This window comes from Ascaphus truei, chromosome 7 (genome assembly GCF_040206685.1).
Source record: "Ascaphus truei isolate aAscTru1 chromosome 7, aAscTru1.hap1, whole genome shotgun sequence".
Taxonomy (NCBI): domain Eukaryota; kingdom Metazoa; phylum Chordata; class Amphibia; order Anura; family Ascaphidae; genus Ascaphus; species Ascaphus truei.
This window is the reverse complement of record NC_134489.1, coordinates 74,963,975-74,989,624: the sequence shown is the minus strand read 5'-3', so window position 1 is coordinate 74,989,624 and position 25,650 is coordinate 74,963,975. Positions and strand designations below refer to the sequence as shown.

General features: G+C 43.3%; 1 protein-coding gene across 1 annotated transcript; it reads right to left on the bottom strand.

Annotated features, from left to right (window-relative positions):
• Positions 1–971: 971 nt before the first annotated feature.
• DLX2 (distal-less homeobox 2) lies at positions 972–4,368 on the bottom strand. The gene is made up of 3 exons (XM_075609070.1): positions 3,800–4,368; positions 3,225–3,409; positions 972–2,523 (listed from the first exon to the last, which is right to left on the bottom strand). Exons 1-3 carry the CDS (start codon positions 4,116–4,118, stop codon positions 2,173–2,175), a joined length of 855 nt encoding a protein of 284 aa, XP_075465185.1. The 5' UTR covers positions 4,119–4,368; the 3' UTR covers positions 972–2,172.
• Between the last annotated feature and the right edge of the window lie 21,282 nt (positions 4,369–25,650).

The window sequence follows — 25,650 nt, the reverse complement described above, 5'->3', positions numbered from 1 at the left end:
AACCAAGAAAATGTTTTACCAATTTGATAATGATAATACTACTATCATAATACTAATACAAAACTCAAAGTTTCTTTGTTCAAATCTATTTCATTGAGGAGATATACTGTCTAACAGAAGTGTACACCATGGACTTGTATGTAAAATAGTTGAGTAATATAAATGATCTGTTACCCTCTCAGAAGCACTTTTGCTTCTGGGATTACATCCTTATGTGTCAATTATCAAGGGGGGGTGCCTATAATTAAAAAAAATAAAGAAGTAAATAAACAATTCAATTGTAGAAATGGAGATTAAAGTTACCAGATGTCTGCAGATTATCAGAGACTTCACATAAAACTGTACTAGGAATGATGTCATTTTCACAACTAGGAGTGGTGCATATTGTCCCTGATAATCTGTGCATAACTGGTCAGCAAGGTTTAAGGCGGCTTTAAAAAGAAACCAGGCACAAGGTAGGTACAGCGGACGACACCCAGCACCAGCACATACACAAACAACGTGGGAGCAGCAGGATAAACTGGCTTGCTCTGTGCCAAGACTTCTATAGTGGGGTGGGGAGGAGGCGTGGCAGTGACGTCACCAGCCGACAGACCCAGGCTAAATGTCTCTGGCGCCAGGTCCGGGTGCTGGGCGTGGCTCAGTCTGGGACTGTGAGCTCTTTTCGGATTGATTCATGGTCGGTCCCGCCCACTTCCGAGGGCACAATTTAATGGCTAAGAAAGATCAAGGCAGCAGCCACAAACTTAAAAAAAAAAAAAAAAAGTCTGCAGAAAACACTGGATGCATTTACTCAACAAAAAGTATCAGCTAAATGTAACAAATGTGGTGTCTTAAGTGCTATCCGCTTGTGGGTTGTCTTGCAACCTCATCCAGAAAAATAATGTAAGGTTGGGACACAAATATGTAATGCATATTTAATAATAAAAAAAATAATAAGAAGAAACCAGTGCAGATGAATGCAGTCGAAACAATATTTTATTTTAAATAGGCTCTAGATAAAGAAACAAAAAGTGACAACACGGATAGGATGTTTCCAAAATAAATAACCAAAATACTCTTTTGTTCATGAAAGAAAATCAGTAGCTTTGTAATGTAGGAGGTCAACAAAATTAGAAATGGAAATTACACAGAGTAGGGGAATATTTGACAAATCTGTTTTTTTTTTTTAACATTTTGCTATTTCATTTTTTTGCAAGTCAATAATACAAATAAACTCAAGAAGAAAAATGTACACAGACAACGGTATTTACAAGCATTTGATGCAGAATACCTCTGCATATTATTATTATTATTTTTTATTAAAAAAGATAATTTAAACACGGGTTCCTTATATCTACATATAAAAATCATCTGTTAACATCAAAAATGAGGTCATCCGAAAAGGCACCTAATCCTTTAAAAAAAAATTAAACTGCACTGGTGATATGATGATCCATAGGAAAACAAATACTGCGATCTGACCGATTACAGTTAAATAACTAAGTGAATAAATTACAATTTGAAATGAGACTCTATTTTATTTAGCAAGGAAGGATATCTTTCCCATTATTAAAATGTCTCCCTGGGTTTAATAATATTTTAGGCAAGTATAAATATGGTTAAGATGGGTAAAGGATGAATTACAAATGGTTTGGGATGCAATCATTACACAGTGATTACACTCTCTTGCTAGTGATAGAAAGGGAGATATGGAAATGTATTATACTCTCAAGTAATACAGCAATTTTTTTTTAAAGATCCAATGCTTTGTTTTATCACTGCGTTGTCTTTGTGTCCCCTTAATTACTGATCACCTTGCAAATTTACCAAAACAATAGGAATTCTACCAAAATATATGCAGCCTGCCTGCTTGAAACCCCGTACTGCGAGGAAAGGGTTTATTTCACATATATATATATATATAAAAAATCAATATAGCAATGACACCCATTATTTCCATACATTAGTGAGTCCTTGCTTCTCTTGTGCCTTGGTGGTAAAATGATTCATCAGATCACCAGTGTGACTTGTGAACCTGAGGCTTTCCCCAACATCACCTCTGATCAGTGACACAGAAAGAAGACCTCTGCCTGTAATGGGTTATTATTTTTTTCCAGCCTGTTGCTTTCCAGTTCATTTCATCCCTTGACTGGGGTACACTGGAAAAAGGATGGCTGAAGAGGTCTTCTCTTAGAATATAGTCCCTGCAGTGACTGCGGCAGAGTTATGATGGTGGAGATGGTGCTGTTGTTGCAGTATTGAGTTGGATTGGAGATGTGAGGCTGGGTTGGAAGTTTGATACCAGGAATAGTTGCCCAGGAAGGCACTGGGGCTGGATCCAGAGCTGGGGGGCTGTAGACTTGAGCCAGTTCCTGATCCCTGCAGCCTCTGATGTGAACCAAAGTCCCAGGTAACTGCAGAAGGAGGTGGGGAGCTGCAGGTGGGGGACTCACTGCCCATTGGGTTCAGATCTGAAGGAAGCTCCCCACTTTTCCACATCTTCTTAAACTTGGATCTGCGGTTCTGAAACCAGATTTTCACCTAATTGACAAAAATAAAATAAAGGAAGAGATGTAATCATCTTTTCAATCTTTTTTAAATGCATGTATTCTAGACAGTGCTGGACTGAGTACACAAAACACACCACCGTTATATATATATCATTATAATATGCTATTATTATTCTAGGACATTTATTGTTTGTCAGCTGAGTATAAATACACAACACTAGATTAAAAACAAAAACGTGCACTGCATGGAAGCTGATATTAAATTAATTTAACGTATCTCGGATTTGACATAAGCAAACATATATATGTTCGTATTTTGTTTCTGTTCTATTCCTTTGTATGATTAAGGAAAGACAAGATGCCATGCAGTAAACAAAAGCACATGCTGATCAGAAATAGCTTGCTTTATAATTAGAAGTGAATATTTCACTATGAGTAAAAAAAAATAAGTGTCATGCATATGGATATACAGAGAATATATATTTATTGAAAAACACATTCGAGATATATGTGTATATACACACACACACACACACACACACACACACACACACACACACACACACACACACACACACACACACACACACACACACACACACACACACACACACACACAGGAAGAGACATGTAGCATTGATATAAGATAAGTTACAGTGATGCCTTGAATTAGTTTGATATGATAAAGATATATTCTTCACCCTAATTTTATTATTAGGAACTGCTCCTTACCTGTGTCTGGGTCAGGCCTAGGGAGGCAGCCAGTTCTGCTCTCTCTGGCAGAGCCAAATACTGGGTTTTCTGGAAGCGCCTCTGCAAGGCTGCCAGCTGAAAGCTGGAGTAAATTGTCCTCGGTTTTCGGACTTTTTTTGGCTTCCCATTCACCATCCTGACTTCAGGCTCCAATTCCTCCTTTTCTGTTAAATACATAATAATAAGCTATAATCAAAACAATACAAACCATGTCAAATTAACAATAAATGAGCTTTAAGTAGATGCAGAACATATTTTCTATAGGCATTAGCATAATTAGGACAATCTGCTGCATACATATATTCATTGTATAATAAAACATCTGTTTGATCTATCACTAAGGCACAATAATTGCTTCTAAATTACAGCTGGTGAAAATGAAATGCAACAAAGTTGTACTGATTGTACTCTTGGTTTTGCAGAATCAACACTTATTATGTAACCAGCCTTGTAATATGGCAAATAACATGACTGGGCAAGAGACATTTTTACAGGACAGTGCATTAAAACATTGATAGATGAGAATACCTGTAACCTACTCTTAACTATCTTACCTGGTTCGTTGTGTGTTGGAGATGGACTTGTTCCATAGGGTCCATAGGAGCTGTAAGAGCCATTATAAGCCATATCATAGGACTTGGCAGAATAAGAGACCCCGTTGATGCCACTGGTATGGAACTGGTAAGATCCCAGCTGTCCATAAGGAGAACCCCCTCCACAGTGCTGCTGCTGGTTTGTGTAGTAGCTGCTGTCAGTGGCCGTGGACACTGGTAGAGTAGGAGATTCCTGCGATTTATGCAGACTGTGATAACTATTTGAGGTCATTTGGTTGGAATGCATATCTGAGACTAGGCTGTCAAACACACCAGTCATTTCTGATCAAAAGAAAAAAAAAAAGAAATAAAAAGTAGTCTTGAGATGTCAATTAATGGAAAAAAAGGCAAAACACAGGGAGTGAAAATAGCAAAGCACACACACAAAAAAAGATCAACTTAGATCAGGGGATATGTGTAAGGATGCAGGAGGCATGATCCCAGCTGCAGGCTGCCTTGGCTTGTGTAGAGCGCAGGGAACGCGGGGGAGCAGCTGCTGTAAGCTCTCAGTTGGCGCTGTACTGATTGTCTGTGGCTCACTGCTGCAGTGCCAGGCATTTAACTCTTGTCACGTGAGGGCGACCTACGTCACCTAGCAGCAGCCAATCGGCGCCGACGTGTGGCCTGGGTCTTCCAGTTCTGCCCCAGGACAGGAGCATCCTCCTCCCACGTGTTGCTCCTGTGTGAGCTCCCTGCCTCCTACTCAGCAGGGAGTGGGAGGGATGGGGAGAGGGGGAACTCACTCCATGTCACCCATTCAGATCTGATCGCCTTGTTCTTGTATTGCACTGTACATGGGAAGGAAACAAAGTCACAGTGGTTTACAGAACTCACAGGCACCATGTTTGCAACAGTATACATAGGTTAATGTCACACAGCTGTCATTATGATTGAAGTTACCTCTGTGTGTGTGTGTGTGTGTGTGCAACATGTTATGTTCATTACTGTGAATTAGATTAGTTTGGCCAGTCTTTTAAAGTATCTACTTGGCATGCCTGGTAATATAATCTGTGTGGTCGGGCTACAGGGAGTTACACTTTCTCTGAGACGTTAATAGGGATATTTAGTATAATCCAACACAAATGAGAAGGTTCATGTTTAGTGTAACTCTTCCCCCATTGTTGGTGGACGGGCTGTAATACGGCACTACTCCGTGAAATGTCCCTTTATTATAATCAAGGGATTTATGGCTAGTCTGCATTTTGTTTATACAGAAGGTACAACCATATTTACATTACATTTATGTTCCTTTTTGTATGCACAAATTATATTTGAAACGAAAACAGAGACATCCTGGCAATGCATTGGTAGAGCCGTTGTAAACAATTTTACATACTTTTGCTAAGGTATATTGAGTGAATGTGTTTCTTAATATCTTCAAAACAAACCCCATGGATGTTATTTTCCCCCTATTCTATGATAAAGCAGAATAAAGTCTTCATACATCGTTATCTGGGGATCTGCAATGACACTGCCCTCTATCGCCACCTAGTGACAAGTCACAGTACCATACTGGAGACTCTTTAATCTCACCTAGGCGCCAGTCTCTTCATACTCCTGGCTGTCCAAAATACAAATTAAAAACCGCAACATTGTTTTCATGATCACTGTCTGATGGAATTCATACGAACGTTACTTGCTGCTACAAGAGTGTTTTGGGAAAACTAGCTGATTGAGACTATGGTCCATGACTTCAATAGATCTGTGGTGATGAGCATCACCATGTGACGTGACAACTACCACAAATAAATAAATATAACAAATATAACTTTTTTCTTTGATACATCTAGTGCAGGGGTGGCCAACTCCAGTCCTGTCAAGCGCCACCAACAGGTCAGGCTTTAAGAATATCCCTGCTTTAGCACAGGTAGCTCAGTCAATGACTGAGCAACTGATTGCGTCACCTGCGCTGAAGCAGAGATATCCTTAAAACCTGACCAGTTGGTGGCCCTTGAGGACAGGAGAGGGCCACCCCTGCTCTAGTGCATGTTTTCCCATAACTGCACTATTTTTACATAACTGACATTAATTTATTTGGGTCTCAGGTGGGATAGATGAAAGTCTAAAAGACCCTCATGAAAATGCATAATATGCATGTGTTCTGTACTATACCGTCACGATGAGCATGCTTGTGGGTTTGAAATCCAAACTTTGCGGATTCGGTGTTCAATTTGAAGTCCGATTCAAGCAGTTTGAGAATTGAGCTTTTCGATTCAAACTCTGCATCGAATTTTATAACAAATTCTTTTTTGTTTTTTTTGTCATTTTGAATTTTTTTGGGGGGGGAAAAAACCCCCAAATTCTAAAAATGTTTAGATTAAAAACTAAAACAGAAAAACATTTTTAAGACCAAGTCCAAAACACCAGTGAAAGTATCGACCCTTACTATACTATATTGTGTGTAGGGTTTCTTCATCATGTTTTAGCATGATTGATCTGTTATTACTGTGTTTGTGTGGGAAGCAGGAGGTGGGACAATGGTTAATTTAGCCATGGGATTGAATTGTAAGAGTTTCAGGGCTTCAATTTTTGTTATTAGAGTTGTTGATGATAGAAAAGGAACATTTTCCCCAGATCTATTCCAGTTCAGTTTTTTTTGATGGTATATCTATGAGGACATTGCTTAGGCCAATTAGAACATATTCACAGGTAAGATGGGCACAAGAAGCATTGTTTGCGAAGCTACTGAAGACACGTCTAAGTTGTGACATCTTAATAGCTCATGTCAAAACTATGAATAGTTGTTATGTTGGTACATTAAAACATATCACAAATCCACAAAGACATTTCTCAAACACGAATATAACTACTGAAATGCTGCATTATACAGATAAACTGGAAGATTCTGAAAAAGAAACCTTTACAATACTCACTGCAGGATTTTTACACAGTGGACCACTCAGAAAAACCTTGCCATTAAATAGGAATACATTGATTGGAACACATTGTGTATTTCTTTTCTTTGTCATTGTATTGAAACACTTTCTAAATACTCAATACCTATTATATTGAGAAAGCTCAGCATCTTGACCATTTCACTGAATACTTTTCACCCAGGGTGCCATTGAAACAAGACAATCACTGTCTCAGAAGCATTAGTTTTCCACTCTTCCACTACAGGGTAATAATGAACAGAAAGCTGACTTTTGCGCTTACCCTGCAATTACGATCTTGAAAATGTGGGCAATACTAACCTCCAACCGTCTCCTGTTTCGTGCAGCAGGTATCAAGAAAGAAAGAAACTTAGGTTGAAAAGGTGCAAGAGAAAACCTAGAGATAGATCCTCAGAAGGTCGCTTAATGAGGGCAAATAATGTTATGTTTCTAATTAGGTTACGGGCGTTATTTCTCCTTCCTTTAACGTGGATCCTCAAAGCTAATCATATGCATAAATAAAGTTCATTAGCAAAACCACCATCATTACGTTACCTGCGTTTTGCAAAACACTGCACATGCGCATTGGTAAAACTTTAAGGCACCTTATTAAGGAAGCGTTATTAACAGTGTTACCAAAAGGTAATGAATATCTTATTATAATATGAGACATCAAAAGACAAAAATACCCAATGCTACATCCAATGTGACAAAATACATAGAATACGAACATTGAAGTATTCAACTATGTATTTTGTCACATTGGATGTAGCGTTGGATACTGTATGCTACAATATGTCTTTTGTTGTATACATTTGGCCACGCTCAGTAGCACTCCTTTTGATATAAATATATATAATGTGGTAAGGGCCGCCAACAGGGGGGGTCTGCCGGGGCTGGTGTTCCGGGCCCGCTGGCTGGGGGGGGCCCGGCCGCACGGTGCTGCAAATTTCCCCCAACTTCTGGTCAGGCCCTGCTGCCGGTCGCGGCCGGGCCCCCAGTGGGGTTCAGTCAGGCGCGTTGGCACATCCCCCCCAATCCCCATGGCTGCTACCCAGGGTGGGAGGTAGGCTCGAGGGTGCGAAACTGGCCTCCCCTGGTCCCCGTGGCTGCTGCCTGGGGTAAGAGGTAGGCACGTGTTGGGACAGGAGGGGGTGGGAGGTAGGTGCAGGGGGGGGCAGGAGGTAGGCGCTCGGGGGGCAGGAGGTAGGCGCGTGGTGGGGGGGCGGGAGGTAGGTGTGCAGGTAGGGCTGGGCGGGTGGTAGGCGCGGGGGTTTAGACAAAGTTGGCGGGTGGATGCTGGACCCAGCACGTCCCCCTCTGTTCCGCAGTTGGCATGCGCAGGGCTTTCCGCTCTCCTCGGGTGCTTCCCTCCTTGGTCCAATGTGACGTGCAGCAGGTGCGGTTCTCTCCCGGAGCGCCCCCCGTTACCGCTGCCGCCCGCTGGCGGTTGTTTGAGCAGGGGGAGGGATGTTTGGGGAAGATGGGTGCGGTGGTCCCATGGCCTGGGTGCCACTGCACCCCCTTCACATCCACTGCCCCCCTATGCATCCACTATCTCCCCTCCACATCTACTAGCCTCCCTCCGCATCCACTGCCCTCCCTTCGCATCCACTAGCCTCCCTGTGCATCCACTGCCTCCCCTCCTGACACCATTCCCAAGGTAAGTATGGATTTTATATGTATTGGGGTGGTTGTGTATTTATATGTATTGGGGTGGTGGCGGTATTTGGTATATATATTGGGGTGAAGGCAGTCCGTGGAATCCGGAAGCGGAGCACAGCAATAGTGAAGCAAAAAGGAGCTGCAATCTACTAGGAACATTAAAAACCTTTTATTGTGAGGAGGTGGGGGGCGGACTGCCTTCATCTTGCTATTTCCAGCGTGATGCACGCTCTACATGGGGACTAAGTTGCTGTATCTGTGAGTACTCTGTTGGTTGCTGTTATTGCCTTATGGTTTATGTTTGTCCTATGAATTTAGCTGACAGTCCGGTCATGGTATATATGTATGGACAGTCAGCTGCTCATGGAGACTTATATATGATTCCATACATGATTTCATGTTTCAAATAGGCACCACACATTGAGTCTCACACAGCTTTTATGATTTAGATACCCCTAACTTCAATCAAGTTTACTTATACATCACGCTCTGTTTTTTCTGAGCCCTGAACACTGGGACTAGTGCCCTCACGAACTTTATATATTGGGGTGGTGGGGATATTTTGTACAGTATATGTATTGGGAGGTGTTTTAAAAAAAAATGTATTGGGGCCACCCATCCACCCACCAAGGCAGTCAAGCCAGTCAGTCACCCACCCAGTCACTCAGGCAGTCAGTTAGTCACCCAAAGTCACCCAGGCAGTCAGTCACCCAGGCAGTCAGTCACCCACCCACCCAGTCACCCAGGCAGTCAGTCAACCCAGTAATCCAGGCGGTCAGTCACCCATCCAGTCACCCATCCAGTCACCCAGGCAGTCAGTCACCCAAAGTCCCTCAGACAGTCAGTCACCCACCAACCCAGTCACCCAGACAGTCAGTCACCAACCTACGCACCCAGTCACCCAGGCAGTCCATCACCCACCCAGTCACCCAGGCAGTCAGTCACCCACCAACCCAGTCACCCATGCAGTCAGCCAACCACCCATTCACCCAGTCACCCAGGCAGTCAGTCACCCACCCACCCACCCACCCACCCACCCAGTCACCAGGCAGTCAGTCAACAACCTACCCACTCAGTCACCCAGGCAGTCAGTCACCCACCCAGTCACCAGGCAGTCAGTCACCAACCGACCCACTCAGTCACCCAGGCAGTCAGTCACCCACCCAGTCACCCAGGCAGTCAGTCACCCACCCAGTCACCCAGGCAGTCAGTCAAAGTCACCCAGGTAGTCAGTCAAGTCACCCAGGCAGTCAGTCAAGTCACCCAGGCAGGCAGTCACCAACCTACCCACTCAGTCACCCAGGCAGTCAGTCAACCTCCTAGTCACCCAGGCAGTCAGTTAGTCACCAAAAGTCACCTTGGCAGTCAGTCACCCACCCAGTCACCCAGGCAGTCAACCACCCAGTCACCCAGGCAATCAGTCACCCACCCACCTAGTCACCCAGGCAGTCAGTCACCCAATCCAGTTATCCAGGCAGTCAGTCACCCATCCAGTCACCCAGGCAGTCAGTCACCCAAAGTCCCACAGGTCGTCAGTCACCCAGACAGTCAGTCACCAACCTACCCACTCAGTCACCCAGGCAGTCAGTCACCCACCAGTCACACAGGCAGTCAATCACCCACCCAGTCACCCAGGCAGTAAGTCACCCACCCAAGTGTCAACCCAGTCAACCACCCACCCAGTCAGTCCCCCACCCAGTCAGTCACCCACCCAGTCAGTCAGTCAACCCACCCAGTCATTCAGTCAACCAGTCAGTCACCCACCCAGTCAGTCAGTCAGTGTCATGATAGAGAGGATTTGGCCCGGGATTAAAGGGGTTACACCCCATTTGGCCACCCTTTACTCTCACCTGGGAAGCAAGGGGTTAACTGGACTGAGGTCCAGTAATGTGTTTTGCCTTGCTTCAATATCCAAATGTTTATTCCCCTGTGTAAATGTATTGTGTTATCCTGGTGTTTGCACTCACACATACACTAGGGTTGATGCGGGAGGGAAGGGGTTAATGTTAAAATAGTGATTATAGCCCTTTGTGTAATTTTCCCGCCTTTTCAGGCTCCATTTTGCAGCCGTCCATAGGTCGCCATTGAGCCTCCATGCTTTCTGATGGCAGAAGTAGCGGTTTTGGACCTGTTTTCCAGCGACAACCAGCAGGTGGCGTCCGAGAGGAGGAGCGGCGGTTTCCCAGTGTAAGTCAATGGGCTCATTGACTTCAATGGAGATTCCTCAACGTCGGCCTCGAGGAACAGGTTGGCAGCCATCCAAACCGCAGACCGTAAAAGCAGATACAATGTCTTTTAAAAGAGTTTAATCACTACGGTCAAGTTCAACGACAATTAGCGTGGGAATCTTGGGTTCTAGGGCCCCTGGGAATAAAGTTCTTTCTGTCCCTAACCCCTAGGAACCCCCACACACGATCCACACGGGTCCGGGAATGAGGGACCCCCGTAAAGGGTCGAGCGGAGAAAGAGGGTCGCACCATTGAATCTAATGGCGGCGGGCGCCACGCATTGTCAATGGTGGCACTGGCCATTGATTCCAATGGGGAAAAGCCGCATGGCGAAAAAACAACTTAGTGTAAAATGTTGAAATGTGTAAGTCCATATCTCTGGTTTTGGAATGACCAGAGGGATGGAATTTGGGTGGCATATAGCCAAGGTTCCGGCTTTAATGCATGCCCCTTCCCAGCCCCCTCAGACCAACCAGACGGAGTGTGGACGAATGTAAAGATTTGTGGATTTTCTCATAGATTCAATGGCGGCGGTTTCCCCATTGAAAGTCTATGGCGGGAAACTCCATTGACTACAACGGCGGAGTTGCTCCATTGAAACCCATGGTGGGCGGAGCCCGTTGTTTTCAATGGAGATTTAGTGAAACGCTGAGATTTCTTATTAGCGGAGATTTTTATAATAAAATATGAAACGGTTTATGTGATATTTGTATAACTCCGGTTCCGAAGGTCGTAGCGGGCTGAAATATGGACCCTATAATGTACCACTTCCGGCATTAAGGTCTGGAAAGTTTGGACCTGCTGGACCTACCAGAACCGGGTATTTTAATATGTGTAGGTATTAAAATGTATATGGGGTTTTGGGTCTGCTCTGCAAAATGCAGACTCCATCTGCTATGTTAAATAAGGCAGGAAGAGCATCCTGCAAGAATTAGCATAGCCCGGTGATCAAAAGCTAACTGTCCTGATTGTTTATGCTAGGGGCAAGAACAAAGGGGCTGAGTGGTTTTTAAGTGTCGGTCTTCACACTTACAGGGAAGCCAAAATCTCCTTCAAAGAGATTTTTGCTTGACAGCTCGGTGCCTTGAGTGTAAGAGAAGGGTTGAAATGGTATATAAGTCAGAGTCCACCCTTACTCAAATGTCTTCATGCATGATCTTCATGTATTGCTGCGATGCCAACATCTGAACCTGAATTATGGAAGAAATGGCCCATCCTGTATCCTGCTGGCTTTCTTGTCCTAACCTTTAAGTAAGTGTCATATTTTGTCTGTTATTTGTATATCTCGTGTGTTCACCCTTTTCAAGGAATAAATTATATTTGATCATATCTAAGTCTCGTCCGGTTCAACCCAGTTATATCTTTGGTGGTGTATTATTCATAGCCTGTCACAAAGCTCCCGTCACAGTCAGTCAGTCACCCAGCCAGCCAGTCCCACACACAATTCTTATTAGGAATTTATTCAATTTTTTAAAAGTTGGACGGGGCTAGGTGGCAAGTAGATTTTTTGGTTTGGCGAGTAGATTTGTCAAGCATTGTATATATGTGTGTATATGTAGCCCCCAGGCCAATATTTAACCCCACAGGCCCATATTTAATCCCCCCCAAGTCCATATTTAACCCCCTGCAGGCCCATACTGAATCCCCCCAGCCTTTTGTCACATTGGATGTAGCATTGGGTATCTGTCTTTTGTTTATTTTTTTTTCTGTGGTAGGTGCGCTATGGGTTGAGGAGGGGGGGGAGGGGTTTCTCCTTTAATTTGCCCTGGCCCCCATGGTTTCTGTTGGTGGCCCTGGATGTGGTGGGTTCTGGGCTTACGTCTTGCTGGGATTGTTTGTTTATTAATTTAAATTTTCAACTGGTATCAGTTTATTGGAGGTTAGTGGCCCCTCCTCCCAGGGTTTAAGCTCACCCCATAGCCACTTTTTAAGTAACAGGTTTTTTCATGTTACTATGCAGGACAGGTCCACTGAGGCCATTCTCCCTCCAGCAGAGGTAAATGAAAATACATACTGGTCATGCCGTGAAGTGGCTGCAGGCTTATAACGCTTTGGCCAAAGGGTTTAACTAAATTACCCTTACTCATGAGAATACTAACATTGAAGTATTTAACTATGTATTAAAATTAAAATAAATGGAAGATGTCCAATTTTAATGTTATATTAATATAAATAAAATATTAATTTATATTGTTCAGGTATGTATGGATATACATTACTGTACTCCCATACTTTATACACTCATTATTTCATTATTTACCATATTAGATCACACAAACATATCACTTTAATCACTAAAAACCATAATATCTTTTACGATGTGTTGGGAAGTTGGATCCCTGCGCCGACAGATGGGGAGTGAAGAAGGAGCGCGAGGCTCCTGGACTGGCAAGACCGCTTCTCAACGAGAGGTAGGGTGTGTGTGCCTGTTTTTTTTTGGGGGAGGGGGAGATGGGTGGTCTTACCTTCTCCGGGCCACCTCCTGTAGCATCGCGTTGCCATGGTGTCCGACATCAAACGAAGCCTTGACGTCATATGATGACGCGTTGCCAAGGCAACGTGATGTCACATGCTGCCGTGATGTCATGATGCCGCGATGCTGCCGGAGGAAGGTTGATCTTCAAGTCCCCTGAACTTTTTTCACAGGGGGGGCCCCACTACCAGTGTGCTGCCTTGGGCCTCGCAAAGCCGAAGGCCGGCACTGCTAAATATCTTAGCCTTATTATCGCGGGCTAACATTAACGGAGGTCTGAGGATCTCAGTTGTTCGGTAAACTGCTCATTACCATATGATTTGCATATGAATCCAAGGTCTAACGTCCATTCAATTGCAAGGATCCATTATTTTTAAGGAAAATACCAGGACATGCTGCGCTAAGCACCTTTGGGAAATATGCGTTACGGATATCGATACATTAAATTGCGATAACGGAATGTTAATAAATTAGCGACCTTCTGAGGCTCTACCCCGTAAAGAGGATGTTATCATCCCTTTTTTTTTGTTTCAAAATTTTTTATTAGGCATTTATACAGTGTACATACATTTAAACATAACTTTAGCCTAATAGGAGAGAGAGATAGAGAGAGAGAGAGAAAAGGGGGAGAAAAAGAAAAAGGGAGGGAGGGAGGGGGGGGGGGGAAGTGAGTTCCTTCCCTCCTCTACCATCCAACCAAACGTATACTGTCCAGCCTCTTTTCTTCCCTAAATCTTTATTTCTCTCCTAATAAGGGATAAGGATTTCTATCCTGTGGGTTGGGTCAGCCACGGCTCCCAAACTTTATAAAAGGACGTTGTGGATCTCTTCAGAAAGGCTGAGAGTTTTTCCATGAGCATTATGGATCATTTTTTTCACTGTTTGCTTGGGGGGAGGGCGGGGGGGGCGATACCTTCTTCCATGAGGCGGCCACCGCACATCTAGCCACTGTAAGAATGAAGGAGATTAATTTTCTTGTTTGGCGGTCAGCAATCTCTATTGGCCTGGCCAACAAGTAGGTTAATGGTTCAATGGGTATAGTGAGGTCAGTGACCTCTTTTATTATAGTTTGTATGGTTGTCCAATATTTCTGAATCTCTGGACATGACCACCAAATATGGGCCATGTCCCCCTTTTGTCCACAACCTCCCCAGCATAGATCGGAGGCCAGAGGGTAGATTTGTCTTAATCTGACTGTGGTAAGATACCAGTGGAACAATATTTTATATATGTTTTCTTTAGTCGTGGTACATATGGAAGTTCCTGAGGCAGTTATCATCCCTTTTATATTAAAATGCAGACAAAAGGAAGGGAGTTCATTCCAATCTCAAAGTCAGCTCACTGTGACATTCGGTAAGTCCCTTTACCTACCTGCGCTACAGAAACTGTGAGGTCTCTGAGGCAGGTACCTGTGTCTGAAATAAATCTATGTAGAACCCTGGGTACCATGACATGCTATATTATTATTATTATTATTTTACACACTGTAGATTCAAAAGGGAGGGTTGCAGAAAGAAAGAGCACAGAAGGAACATATAGGATAAATACATGTATTTGTATAGAGCTGATTCACATCATATTCAATAGGGGCCATCTACATTAAAGTTGACTTTTAGTGGGTGTATGTGAGGAATCGGGGAACATGTCCCTTGCGGCGTGTTCCCTCCTCTCTTACCCAAAGTACTGCAGCTGCCGCTGTCTCCGCTCCTCTCTCCGCTGGTGCGCGCAACCCCGCTCACGATACAGAGCGTGCGCCCCCGTCCCATTTACAGGTCACCACGGACCTTGGCTCTGCCCCCTCAGATGCGCCGCGCCTCCTCCATGCGCGGCACGCACGCGTGACATCGCGCAACGAACACCAGCTGCGCGTCAAGCCCTAATGAGCCCCTTGTCCTCCTGCACCTATCCCGGTCTCCTCTGGGGCCGCGCTCCGCTCCGCCTCCTGTGCATTTGGCTTCCTGTTGCATAAATATCCTGCTAGTGCTCAGATGCCTTGCTGAGCATAACTAAGTGTAGCCCTGTGCGGATCCTCAGTCGTGTCTAGCCATGCCTTGCCCAAGTTTCTCTTACAGTTTGACCATTGGTTTACCGACCCCGGCTTGCGTTCTACTACATTTACCTCTCCTCTCCATGACCCAGGCTCACGGACTTCTACTACGCTGTCTTCTCTACTCCAAACCATTGGCTTACGGACTTTGACTACGCAGCTCTCTATAACCCAGGACCCCGGCAAGTACTGTATATTGGATTAACCCTCTCTCTCCAAACCCAGACCTAGCTACATGGACAATCCGCCATCTAGGCACGCCCCCACTGCTGTGGGTGCGCGGCACTGTCCTTCCCACCGCAATACCGGGGTCTGGTCTAGTTTGTGGGCTCGCGCAAGCACCACAGTGTGTTTGCAATGGCTATTTTATGCAAGGATTGTACATGCACAAAGATACAAAAAACCCAGTATAGCATATTTTAAAGTGGAAGATTAAAGAGCAACAGAAAATATAGGCCTGAAACCTTTAATAGTTACAGACTTTATAATGTTTACAAGAATGCTGATGGGATGTGATCATTCTTATAAATGCACAAGCAACACAATCGCAGCGCAGTCATGTAGATGGAAATGTACATAGTATAACTAGACACTGTTCTAAGTTGTACTGTTCAAAGGGCCATAAGAAAGCATAGGAACTGTGCCTGGTTGAAGAAATTGTAAACTTATTTAACAAAAGGGAGAGCTTGTTTAATCTTCATTTATAAAGGTCTATACAATATGTATGCTCTTGAAGCTAAAAGAAGGGATGCATTTTAATATGAATCTCTTTGTTCATAAAAAGAAACTGGGATCGTAAGTTTGTATATAAAAAGAGGTAGTGGTACCCATGGCTTTTAAATACAAAATAGTGGTGCTTAATAATATGACCATAACACTTTGACCATTTTGATCAATGATAATCTAATGTTAACAAACATTATTATACTGTTTGTAGTAGTCTTTGTGCTGCTTTAACATTCTATGAATGAAAATTGTCAAACATTTCAACACTTTGGTACCTTTGTACACTATAGGTGTATGTTACCTAGTAACATGCAATGTCTTGTATATAATGTATACCCTGCTCATTATGTAACTGTATTTGTAAACATGTATTATTTGTCTTAACTCTATGCCCAGGACATACTTGAAAACGAGCGGTAACTCTCAATGTATTACTTCCTGGTAAAATATTTTATAAATAAATAAATAAATAGTACCCCAATGGCCTCATAGGGAAAATATATAATTCTAGTGAAATCTTTGTATAGCAGGACAGCATAGTCAACAAAGTTAGTGTAATAGATTCTCCTTGAGGAATTCCAAGAAACCCCCAAATACAAATGGCACCAACATGAGAAGTAGAATTTGTGCCACTTTCTCCCCAAAGAGTTGAAAACATATTTATATTTGTTATTGCAACAGCAGAAACATCTAAAAAGTCGCTATTTTGCGGCAATGCTGATTATCACCACCACCATCATTACTGTTCCTCAAAGGGAAGTTCTAGTCAGCATAACAATATTTGCTAGAAGCCAAGTAATGACAAAACAAAAACTCAATGTGACATCATGTCAAACTGACACCATTTATGGGTGTACTGCAAGTGCCCCCTTGTGGCAAATAGTTAAGTTTGCTTCTTATAGGGCCAGTCCCTTACAGGACCAACATTAACTAATTTCAGGAACATGCTTAATCAGATGAGATTAGAGTTATGAAGATAGGATGATTTCAAGCCTAAGTATTAATCATGCTATATTCTCTTTATTCATATATATTCAGCATGGAACTAGTTAACATAAGTTATTTAGTATTAAGTTAGAAATGATATTGGAAAATGATAACCTGCCTCTGCAAAGATAAGAAGATAAATCAGTCTGAAGACAGGCAGGTGTAGAAAAGTTTGTCTGCTTAGTTTCAAGAGTTTGGAATCAAAGGTTAGTTAAATAGATAGTTAGTAGTAAAAGACAATACAATAGAGATGGGTCTTAAAAGATAAGGAACATAGGATTGACTATAGTTACTTTGTGACAGAACAAAGAGTGTCTTCTAAATGAAAGTCTAAATTAAGAAACAGTGCTCTAATGATCGACTAAGAACATTTTCGGCTGATACTGAAAAAAACAGGTGATTACTATGTTAAGACTGCATGAAGAAAAATGTATAAAGATTGCATGTGGATTTATAGAATTCAGAATCATTTAACACCACAAAGCTAAGAACAACAAAGCTAAAGATTCTCCACTTTATACCTACATTCTATATGCCTGAATGATGTACCTGACTGAAATGATGCTGTGAAAGATGTTTTCTATTGTCTCTGATTAAATTAAGAAAAGAACCGGACTGTGGACTATTTGATATATATTGAAAGGTGGGACATTTATTTGCACCCATCTAATGAAGCAAATGTTCATTTGATGAACCAGCCAGACCCATCTTCATTTGGGAACCAGTCAGACCTGTGCCTCATTCACTTCCAGAGGGGTGAAAGAAGCCCACGAAAGATCGCGAGAGGGGATGCACCTAATTGCAAGGAATACTCCCCAGGTAACCCTCCAGACCTTGATGTGTGTACGGTCACATTCGAACACAGAAGGATCTAAAGGACTATATCAATGAAATATCGGACGGATTTCTTATATTTGAAGGAACTTAATGATGGCCACCTGGACCAAAGTGATCAAGGAGAGACACTCCAGGTCTGTTGCAGTGCAGGTACGCACTCACACAGAGTTGACCGCAAATCTTAAGAACATTTAAGGAAAAGACGGTGTGGACGGATATATTTCAGTCAACTGGGATTTTCCTGACACCGTGCCTATTGATAGAAAACATCTATTGAAAGCTTACGTAAGTAACCCTGGTCACATTGTCTTTGCTATGGATTTTACCCAAAGACAGGCTAATAAAAGTACTAGTCCCTCCACACCACCTGAGAAGGTAGGATATATAGATTTGTGGAATGCTCTATAGAAACAAGTTATGTATTTAAAGAAATAGATGAAAATACATTTTGCACTGATAAAGATAAAAGGAAGTTTCAGCTCGTGAACAAGCTGGTCTTGATATGTGAGCAAGAAATTATTATAGTTAAATGTCAGGATAGGACATGTGAAATAGATCTAAATTGTAACCAATGTCCAGTACAGTATTATGGTTGAAAAAAATCCGTATTTCAAAGGCCAATTACAAAGTTGTTGCAAAATTCCTAGAACTATATCAGGAATACAATATAAAGACTATGCTTTGTGGAAAGAAAAGCAGGAGAAGAGATTACCAAAAATATAAAGAATTGCAAGGAAAATGATGGATAGGGATTGATACTGAACTAAAAGCAATTCAGCTCTCTCATGACTTGAAAATGTCTGAATCTCCCACTGCAGCAGTAGCTCCCACCCTCTCTCTCCTTCTCAGAAAGTTACTTAAGAATTTGTGCGGTTCACAGACATGCAAATGAAACATTAACCTAGAAAGAAATTGTCTAGAAATCTAAAAAAAAAAAAGTACTTTGAAATCAGTTGAAAGAAATGAATGCATTAATATGAAAGTATTCAGATTAATTATAAGTATAAGAATAGAAAAGGAAATTCATATTAAGTTAATTTTTTTGTAGGAATAAGAATGAAACAGGTTTTTTTTTCTCACCATGAGTGTAGATAAACACTGCACTACTTTTAAGTGCAGAGTTTTTGGTATCAATAACAAGGTATACATTTTTAGGATCATGTGCAATTATTTGGCTACAATATTGGCTACAGATCAGAAGGGTATAATTTCTGATTGTCTTATAATTTCTGTGTTCCGCGCTTAAAAAGAAAAGGGGGCATTCTCTTAAATGTTTTCTGTTTGTTTGTCATTTGTTTTTGGAAAGATCATAGTAAATAATTTGAAGGAATAATCATTCCATGTTGTGGAGGGAATTGTTAGTATGTCACTTTATAACATTTAATGATTTAGTATTAAAGAATAATAAGAGTAAAATAAACCTAGGTTATCATTGTATTCTAAAGTTTATTAATGTAATGTTTTAAAAAAGAAATGTTGAAATTTGGCAGTTGTAAAAGGATTGTGTTTGCATCCTGCTGGACAACACAATGTACAGTATGAAGTACCTTTTAGGGGTATAGAATATTATATTTGTATCAACAGATCATTCACATATACTGAGCTGCAGTAAAGCCAATGAAACCATGTAAGGAATATAACATTCTCTTTAGTATATTTACCATTTATTTCTTAATACATGTAAACGTCTGTCTAGAACAGGCCTGAGCAACATACGGCCCGTGGTCTGCATGTGGCCCGCCCGGACTCTCTGTGTCGCCCGCGGTGTCCAGTGGCGTCATGGTGCGGCGTTCTCCGTCTTCTCCGCTGAACATTCTACTGTTTCCCCTGCAGGTCCTGAAAAAAAATGGCCGCGTGGCGTCAAATAACACCGCGTTGCCATGAAAATGGGGCGCTATGTGACGTTGTGACGTCACACGGTGCCGTGTTGCGTGACGCCGTGACGTCACGCCGTCCCATTGCCATGATAACGTGGCGTCATTTGACGCGGCACGGCCATTTTTTCCAGGACCTGCATGGGAAACAATACAATTTTCAGGGGAGAAGATGAAGAACGCCACACCCCGCCGTGGACCCTGGCAGGTAAGAGTTGTGAGGGGGGTAGGTAAGAGTTGTGAGGAGGGGAGGAGGGGGGGTAATATTAATTAATGCATGGTCCGAATCTGCTTTCCTTTGAGAAGTTTGTCCCGTTTCACTTTATAAGTTGTGCAGGCCTGATCTAGCACAATGATACATATCATTGGAATGTTAAATGCTTTCCTTAAAGCTGCAGTACAAGCAATATCCTACATTTTTGTTTTTTGTAATAAATCAGTTCTGTACTATGAGAAAGTACATGTCGCATTTAAAAAATACATTTTGAATGTATTCTAATGTAACAAGCATTTTTGTTCCTATAGCAACCACTTACAAAGTCACATCCCCTTCTGAAACTGCATCCCCTTTTTTGAGCCCTGCCCTCTCTAGCAGTGAACCAATTGAATATAGTGCCTGGCTGGTCACATGATCTTCCTCATAGAACTTTGCCTGTCAGTGCAGCAGAAGAGGATCCAAGATGCATTTCGTGAACCCCGGGCTGAATCTTCAGCGATCGATTACAAGAGAACGGATCGATCAGCAGCTTAGCTAATCACTTGTCAGTGTGTAGATTGTATTGATGCACATATTGAATAAATTTTTTTTTAAGCGACAGCTTGAACTGCAGCTTTAAGAACTAGTTGCAAGCTTTTGATGAGAGAAGTTTTCACTTAATCAAATTGTGTTGGGATCAGTTTCTGATAAATAGGACCACACGGAGTCCCATGGTGACCTTATTATTAAATACCCTGTCTAATAATAAGCCATTGTTTTTCATGTATAATAATCTTGTACGTTGCACACAGAAAGCCCCTCCTTCTCTTCCGGTCTGCTTCCAGCACCAGTTTTCAGCAGCATGGGGAGTTGGGGGATCGGAATATGTCGCCCCCCCCAGGAGAAAGAGTGTGTGTGTGTGTGTGTATTTGAGTGTGTGTGTATTTGAGTGTGTGTGTGTGTGTGGGGGGATTGAGTTTGTGTGTGTGTGTGTGTATTTGAGTGTGTGTGTGTATTTGAGTGTGTGTGTGTATTTGAGTGTGTGTGTATTTGAGTGTGTGTGTATTTGAGTGTGTGTGTGTGTGGTGATTGATTGAGTGTATGTGGTGAGTGTGTGTATGTGGTGATTGATTGATTGAGAGAGTGTGTGTTGTAATGCAGTGGTGCGCAAACTGGGGAGGGGAATGAGGCGCAAGATTATTTAGGGGGCGCAGGCGGCGTGCGACGAAAACTGGGTGCGCGAGCCGGCAGACGCTGTGCGCGAGGGGCGGCCAAGAAGATGTGCACGGGCGGGCAGCCGAAGATGTGTGCGGGTGGTTGAACAGGATAGTGCAGGTGGCGGCAACGTGATGGTGTGTGAGCGTACGCGCAGGGGCATCGGAGGTACGGGGAGGAGCACGCCCGAGCACGGTGAAGTCAAACGCCCCTCCTTCGGTGTCTGCCCTGATATAGCGCTGTGTTCCTGTTCTCCTCCGCTGGCAACCTGCTTCGCTGCGATCCTCTGCAAGTGAAAGGGTAGGCTGCCACTATATCAATCATACTATGAATGTACAGAAATAATGTAAAAAAAACTGTGAAAACACAACATTGAAAACGGGAAAAAATAAATAATACTGTAGGTAGGAGTTTGGATGACAATGGGGATAGCAAGACAAAAAGCATGGAGGGGAAGGAAGAAAAAAAGTGGGGTGGGAGAGGGAAGGGAGGTAGCAAAGATGTGGATGAATGCCCCCCCAAAGGATTGCCTTTGTGCACGTACGCTCTCCCAAGCTTGGCGCTTGGGGAGACAAACAAAATTGACTTTGATGTGCGCTCAGCAGCAGTCAATACACACACACAGCCACACACAGCCACACACACACAAATAGCCCCGATCCACGCTTGCAAAATTATGCAGGACACCCTGTGCTCATGCTTGGAGAGTTGGTGATGTCACCGCTCTCAGCGGCAGCGTGGACGCAGCCTAATTTTGCAAGCGCGAGCTGTTGAAATATGTAAGTATTTAAACATATTTGGATTTATATTGTATACCGTTTAATAAAGGTTTTTTTTTTTTTTCATGTGATTTTGATTACATCAGGCAGGGGGGGGGCCCGAGAAATTTTATGGATGAAAAGGGGGGCTCGGCATAAAAAGTTTGCTCACCCCTGCCTTAGCTCACATGTGAGCTGAACTAGGAAACAGAGCAGAGGTTCCTGAGTCTCCCAGGTGAGACTGACCGAGGGAACACAGATGTCTGGAGCTGACAAATAAGACTTCTAAACCTGGATGCTGATTATCTGGAGAAAAGTCAGCACCCCAGCGAACAGATAAGACTTTATTTTCCAATGACTGTTGTCTATATATATATATATCTATATGACTTGGGCTGATGAATAGCTTGGGTAGCCACCCAGTTAAAAGGGCTGGAATATAAGGACACATATATGCCAAAGTGGAGCAGGTTTTGTTTGGCTCACACTTTTTCGTATGTTGCTTTTTGCAGTGTTTAAAGCGACAGGCACAATAAAAGCCTTATTTAATTTCACCTTAACAAGTCTCCCTTGCATACCTCTGCGCACGTCCTCCTACAGGCTTGCTATTGACCTGCGTGACGCGGGCGCTTTACATTTTGCCGAGATACCAGCAACCCCTTTGGAGGAAGCAGGGGGTCCCCAGAGCTGAAATGAATGGGGTTCATGAATTGTTCCTTTAAAACAATTATAATCTTGTGTCGCTCTGCGTCAATGCATCAGGGTCTTTTCTTTGCACGTATTTTTGCCGCACGTGTACCAACATGCAGCTTGGGGAGTGTCAAAAGTGTAGTTAGGAAGGCGTTTACATGATGCACCTATTATAATGGGTTCAGTTTGCTTATTTATAAGGCCAGTCCCTCACAGGACCAAACGTGAACTCATTTCAGGATAGTTCAAACAAAGGTACACTCACAAATGCACATAATGTTCCTGCCACGGGCGCTCCGTTCTTCACTGACACAGACAGTCGCATGAATCGAACGCGGCACTCCAGAGAACTTCCTCCAAATAACCTATAATAAGGTTTTAGTATAGAATCAACGTTTCGGTCCTGTCTTGGACCTTTGTCCAATTTCAGGGTCAGATTTAATCAGTGAAAATGATGAGCATGTTTTAATTTTTACGTTGGAAACAAATAAGGTAACATTTCCTTTAAAGGGCACCGAATTTTTGTAATGACATCTATTCCACCAAGGTCTGGAAAGCTTGGGCACTGCTCCATATATGAAGGATCGTAATGTTGATAGATTTAGTTATCACAAAATGCAATAAATCTACATCTCTCTCTCTCTCTCTCTCTCTCTCTCTCTCTCTCTCTCTCTCTCTCTCTCTCTCTCTCTCACACTCTCATATTTTGGGGTTACATGCCTCTCTCCTCCTGTGCAGTAAACCCTGTTAAGAGGGCAGGTTTGCCAGGAGTAATCATGAGGTTTGCCCTCACCCCCTGTGAGGTGTAATGTGTAGCAAAGGAAGTGACAGCATGCTCTGTGTCCACTGACAGTGACACAGGGGTGGTGCCTACTGGAGCTATATATTACGCATCATTTCCTAAAGTTAGAGTTCAGGTCTGACTGTGTCTGTCTGTGCACTGGAAGTTGCAGTGTGACTGTCTGACCCCACACAGTGCCAGGGCTCTGGCAAGGATTGTGGCCCTCCCTTAGGGGAGAGGTGGGCAGACTATTCCCCTTACTCTATTAGAGAGTAAGGGAAGAGCAAGGCCAGCTTCTAGGGCCCTGACTAGGAGTGGTGTCCAGGGACTTCCTTGAGGTGGGCAACCTTGAACATGTGCGGCTAGTGACCGGCCGCTATGAGGGGCAGTCTGCCATGGAAGATGTTAATAAAGAGTGCCTTGATCAAAAGAACCTTCTTGCCTGAGACTGGAGTCAATCAGGGAGAAGCTGCACCAAGGGGTTCTCTTCCAGAGACTCCACCCTGCTGTCATGGGGACCTGGAAGAGATGGAGGCGCTGTACCAAATGTGAGTAGATCTCAGCACTAACTCACGAGCCAGTCCTGGTGAATTCCCCAATACCATCAAGCGGGAGACTCAGGAGTCCTGTAAGCCAGCAGGTGCACCACACAACATGACATGTAATATAAGACAGTATCCTCACATAGGGGCCAATATGAGATTGGGTGGGGGTACAACCGATATATATATATATATATATATATATATATATATATATATAAAATCAAATTGAGTAAAACTTGATGATTAATACAGTTTAAAACAAAAGATGAACAACACAATCAGATTGGTATAAGTATGTTGAAAGCATTGTTTTAAAGCTCACCCTGGAAATGAATAGAATGGACTAGAAACTGCCTGAAGTTAAACCCTTTTGCTGTCAGAGAAGTAGAAATGCATTATAAATGTCACAAGTGGGACATATTGCAAATTGTGAGCAGTGTTGGGAGAGGGTGGGGCTATGGAGGCACTCTCAGAATGTGGTTCATGTATGTAGCTCGGGTTGCGTTTTGCTAATAAGTTAGTAGCATATCCCACAAAGTAATCATTGAATGCATTTGCGATGTCAGTGGGATTTGTCAGAGTAATATCCTCCTTAGTGATATTACTTGGTTGTTGATGGTTAGAAGGCTGGAATATATTGTATGAATAAATAGTTTGAGTATAAAGTAGTTCTCCAGACACAGATTAGGAGATAACAACTCACCAGCTTAATGGACGGATCCTTGTATCATTCGGCAGTATCCGGGTACTGGAGTGCCTGGAAGGTATCCTCATATCCTCATCTACGTGCACCAACGGCCACACACACACACAGTGGGTAGCGCTACCACACATACCTTGGATGGGCTGGACTCTGTGGACACCGGGCGGTAAGGTGCCCAGGGCACCTCAGTACTTTGGGGAATTCCACCGGGTGTGGCGTTGTGGGGTGGGTATATTGTGTGGGGGTCATATGGTATTGTGTTACGAGGGGTACACTGTGATAGTAAGAAGTTATATGTATATGGAGAAAAAGTGGTTCAGTGAGTAAATACACTGACTGGCACTGAAGCAGGGGACCCTGCTTCAATTCCCGGTGCTGGCTCCTTGTGATCTTGGGCAAGTCACTTTATCTCCCTGTGCCTCTGGCACCAAAAAATAGATTTTAAGCTCCACAGGGCAGGGACCTGTGCCTGCAAAATGTCTCTGTAAAGCGCTATGTAAAACTAGCAGCGCTATACAAGAACATGCTATTATTATTATCAGTAAAGATAAGTTGTTATACCACCGTGTGTGTATATTTATTCTATACTGTGTGTTCCTAGGAAGGGTTATTCAACTGCGCTGGAGATGCTGTCATGAGATCGACTGTAATCACCCCAGGGTCCCTACAGCAGAGGATGAGGTCTGCCATGAGCCACACAGGTAACGCACCACAGGTAGTTTAACTAGACATGGGGGAAGGGGGCTACACTGGTAACCGGCCACTGACAAGTCCTCTCCTGAGAGCTCCGTATGTCTTCTAGCAGTCCGTATTCAGAGCTGTGGCAGCATCGTCAGGCCTGGACCTAGGGCTAGCTGAGTCAAAGCTGTTAGCGCTTTCCCTTTCCACTTTCCCTACTCCTGCCTTCCCTGGTATTGTAGGTTATGTACATAGGGACAGATTCATCCTCATAATGTCCGACACTGCCTCCCCCCTCCTTTATTCCCAAAAGGGAGCGCACCGGGTGAGCCTGTAGTTAAGGGGACGTTGATCGCTTCCTTTAATAGACCCTTAGAGCAGGTACTCCACCTAGGGAGTGTCAGTAACATTGTACCATCTCGCGGCAATACTAATTTAATACTGCTGGGCACTACTACAAATGTATTGACTGAATTTACACTAGTGCTCTCCAACAGCAGTTTGCCTCTTCCCAGGCAGGGTCACCAAGTGCACCA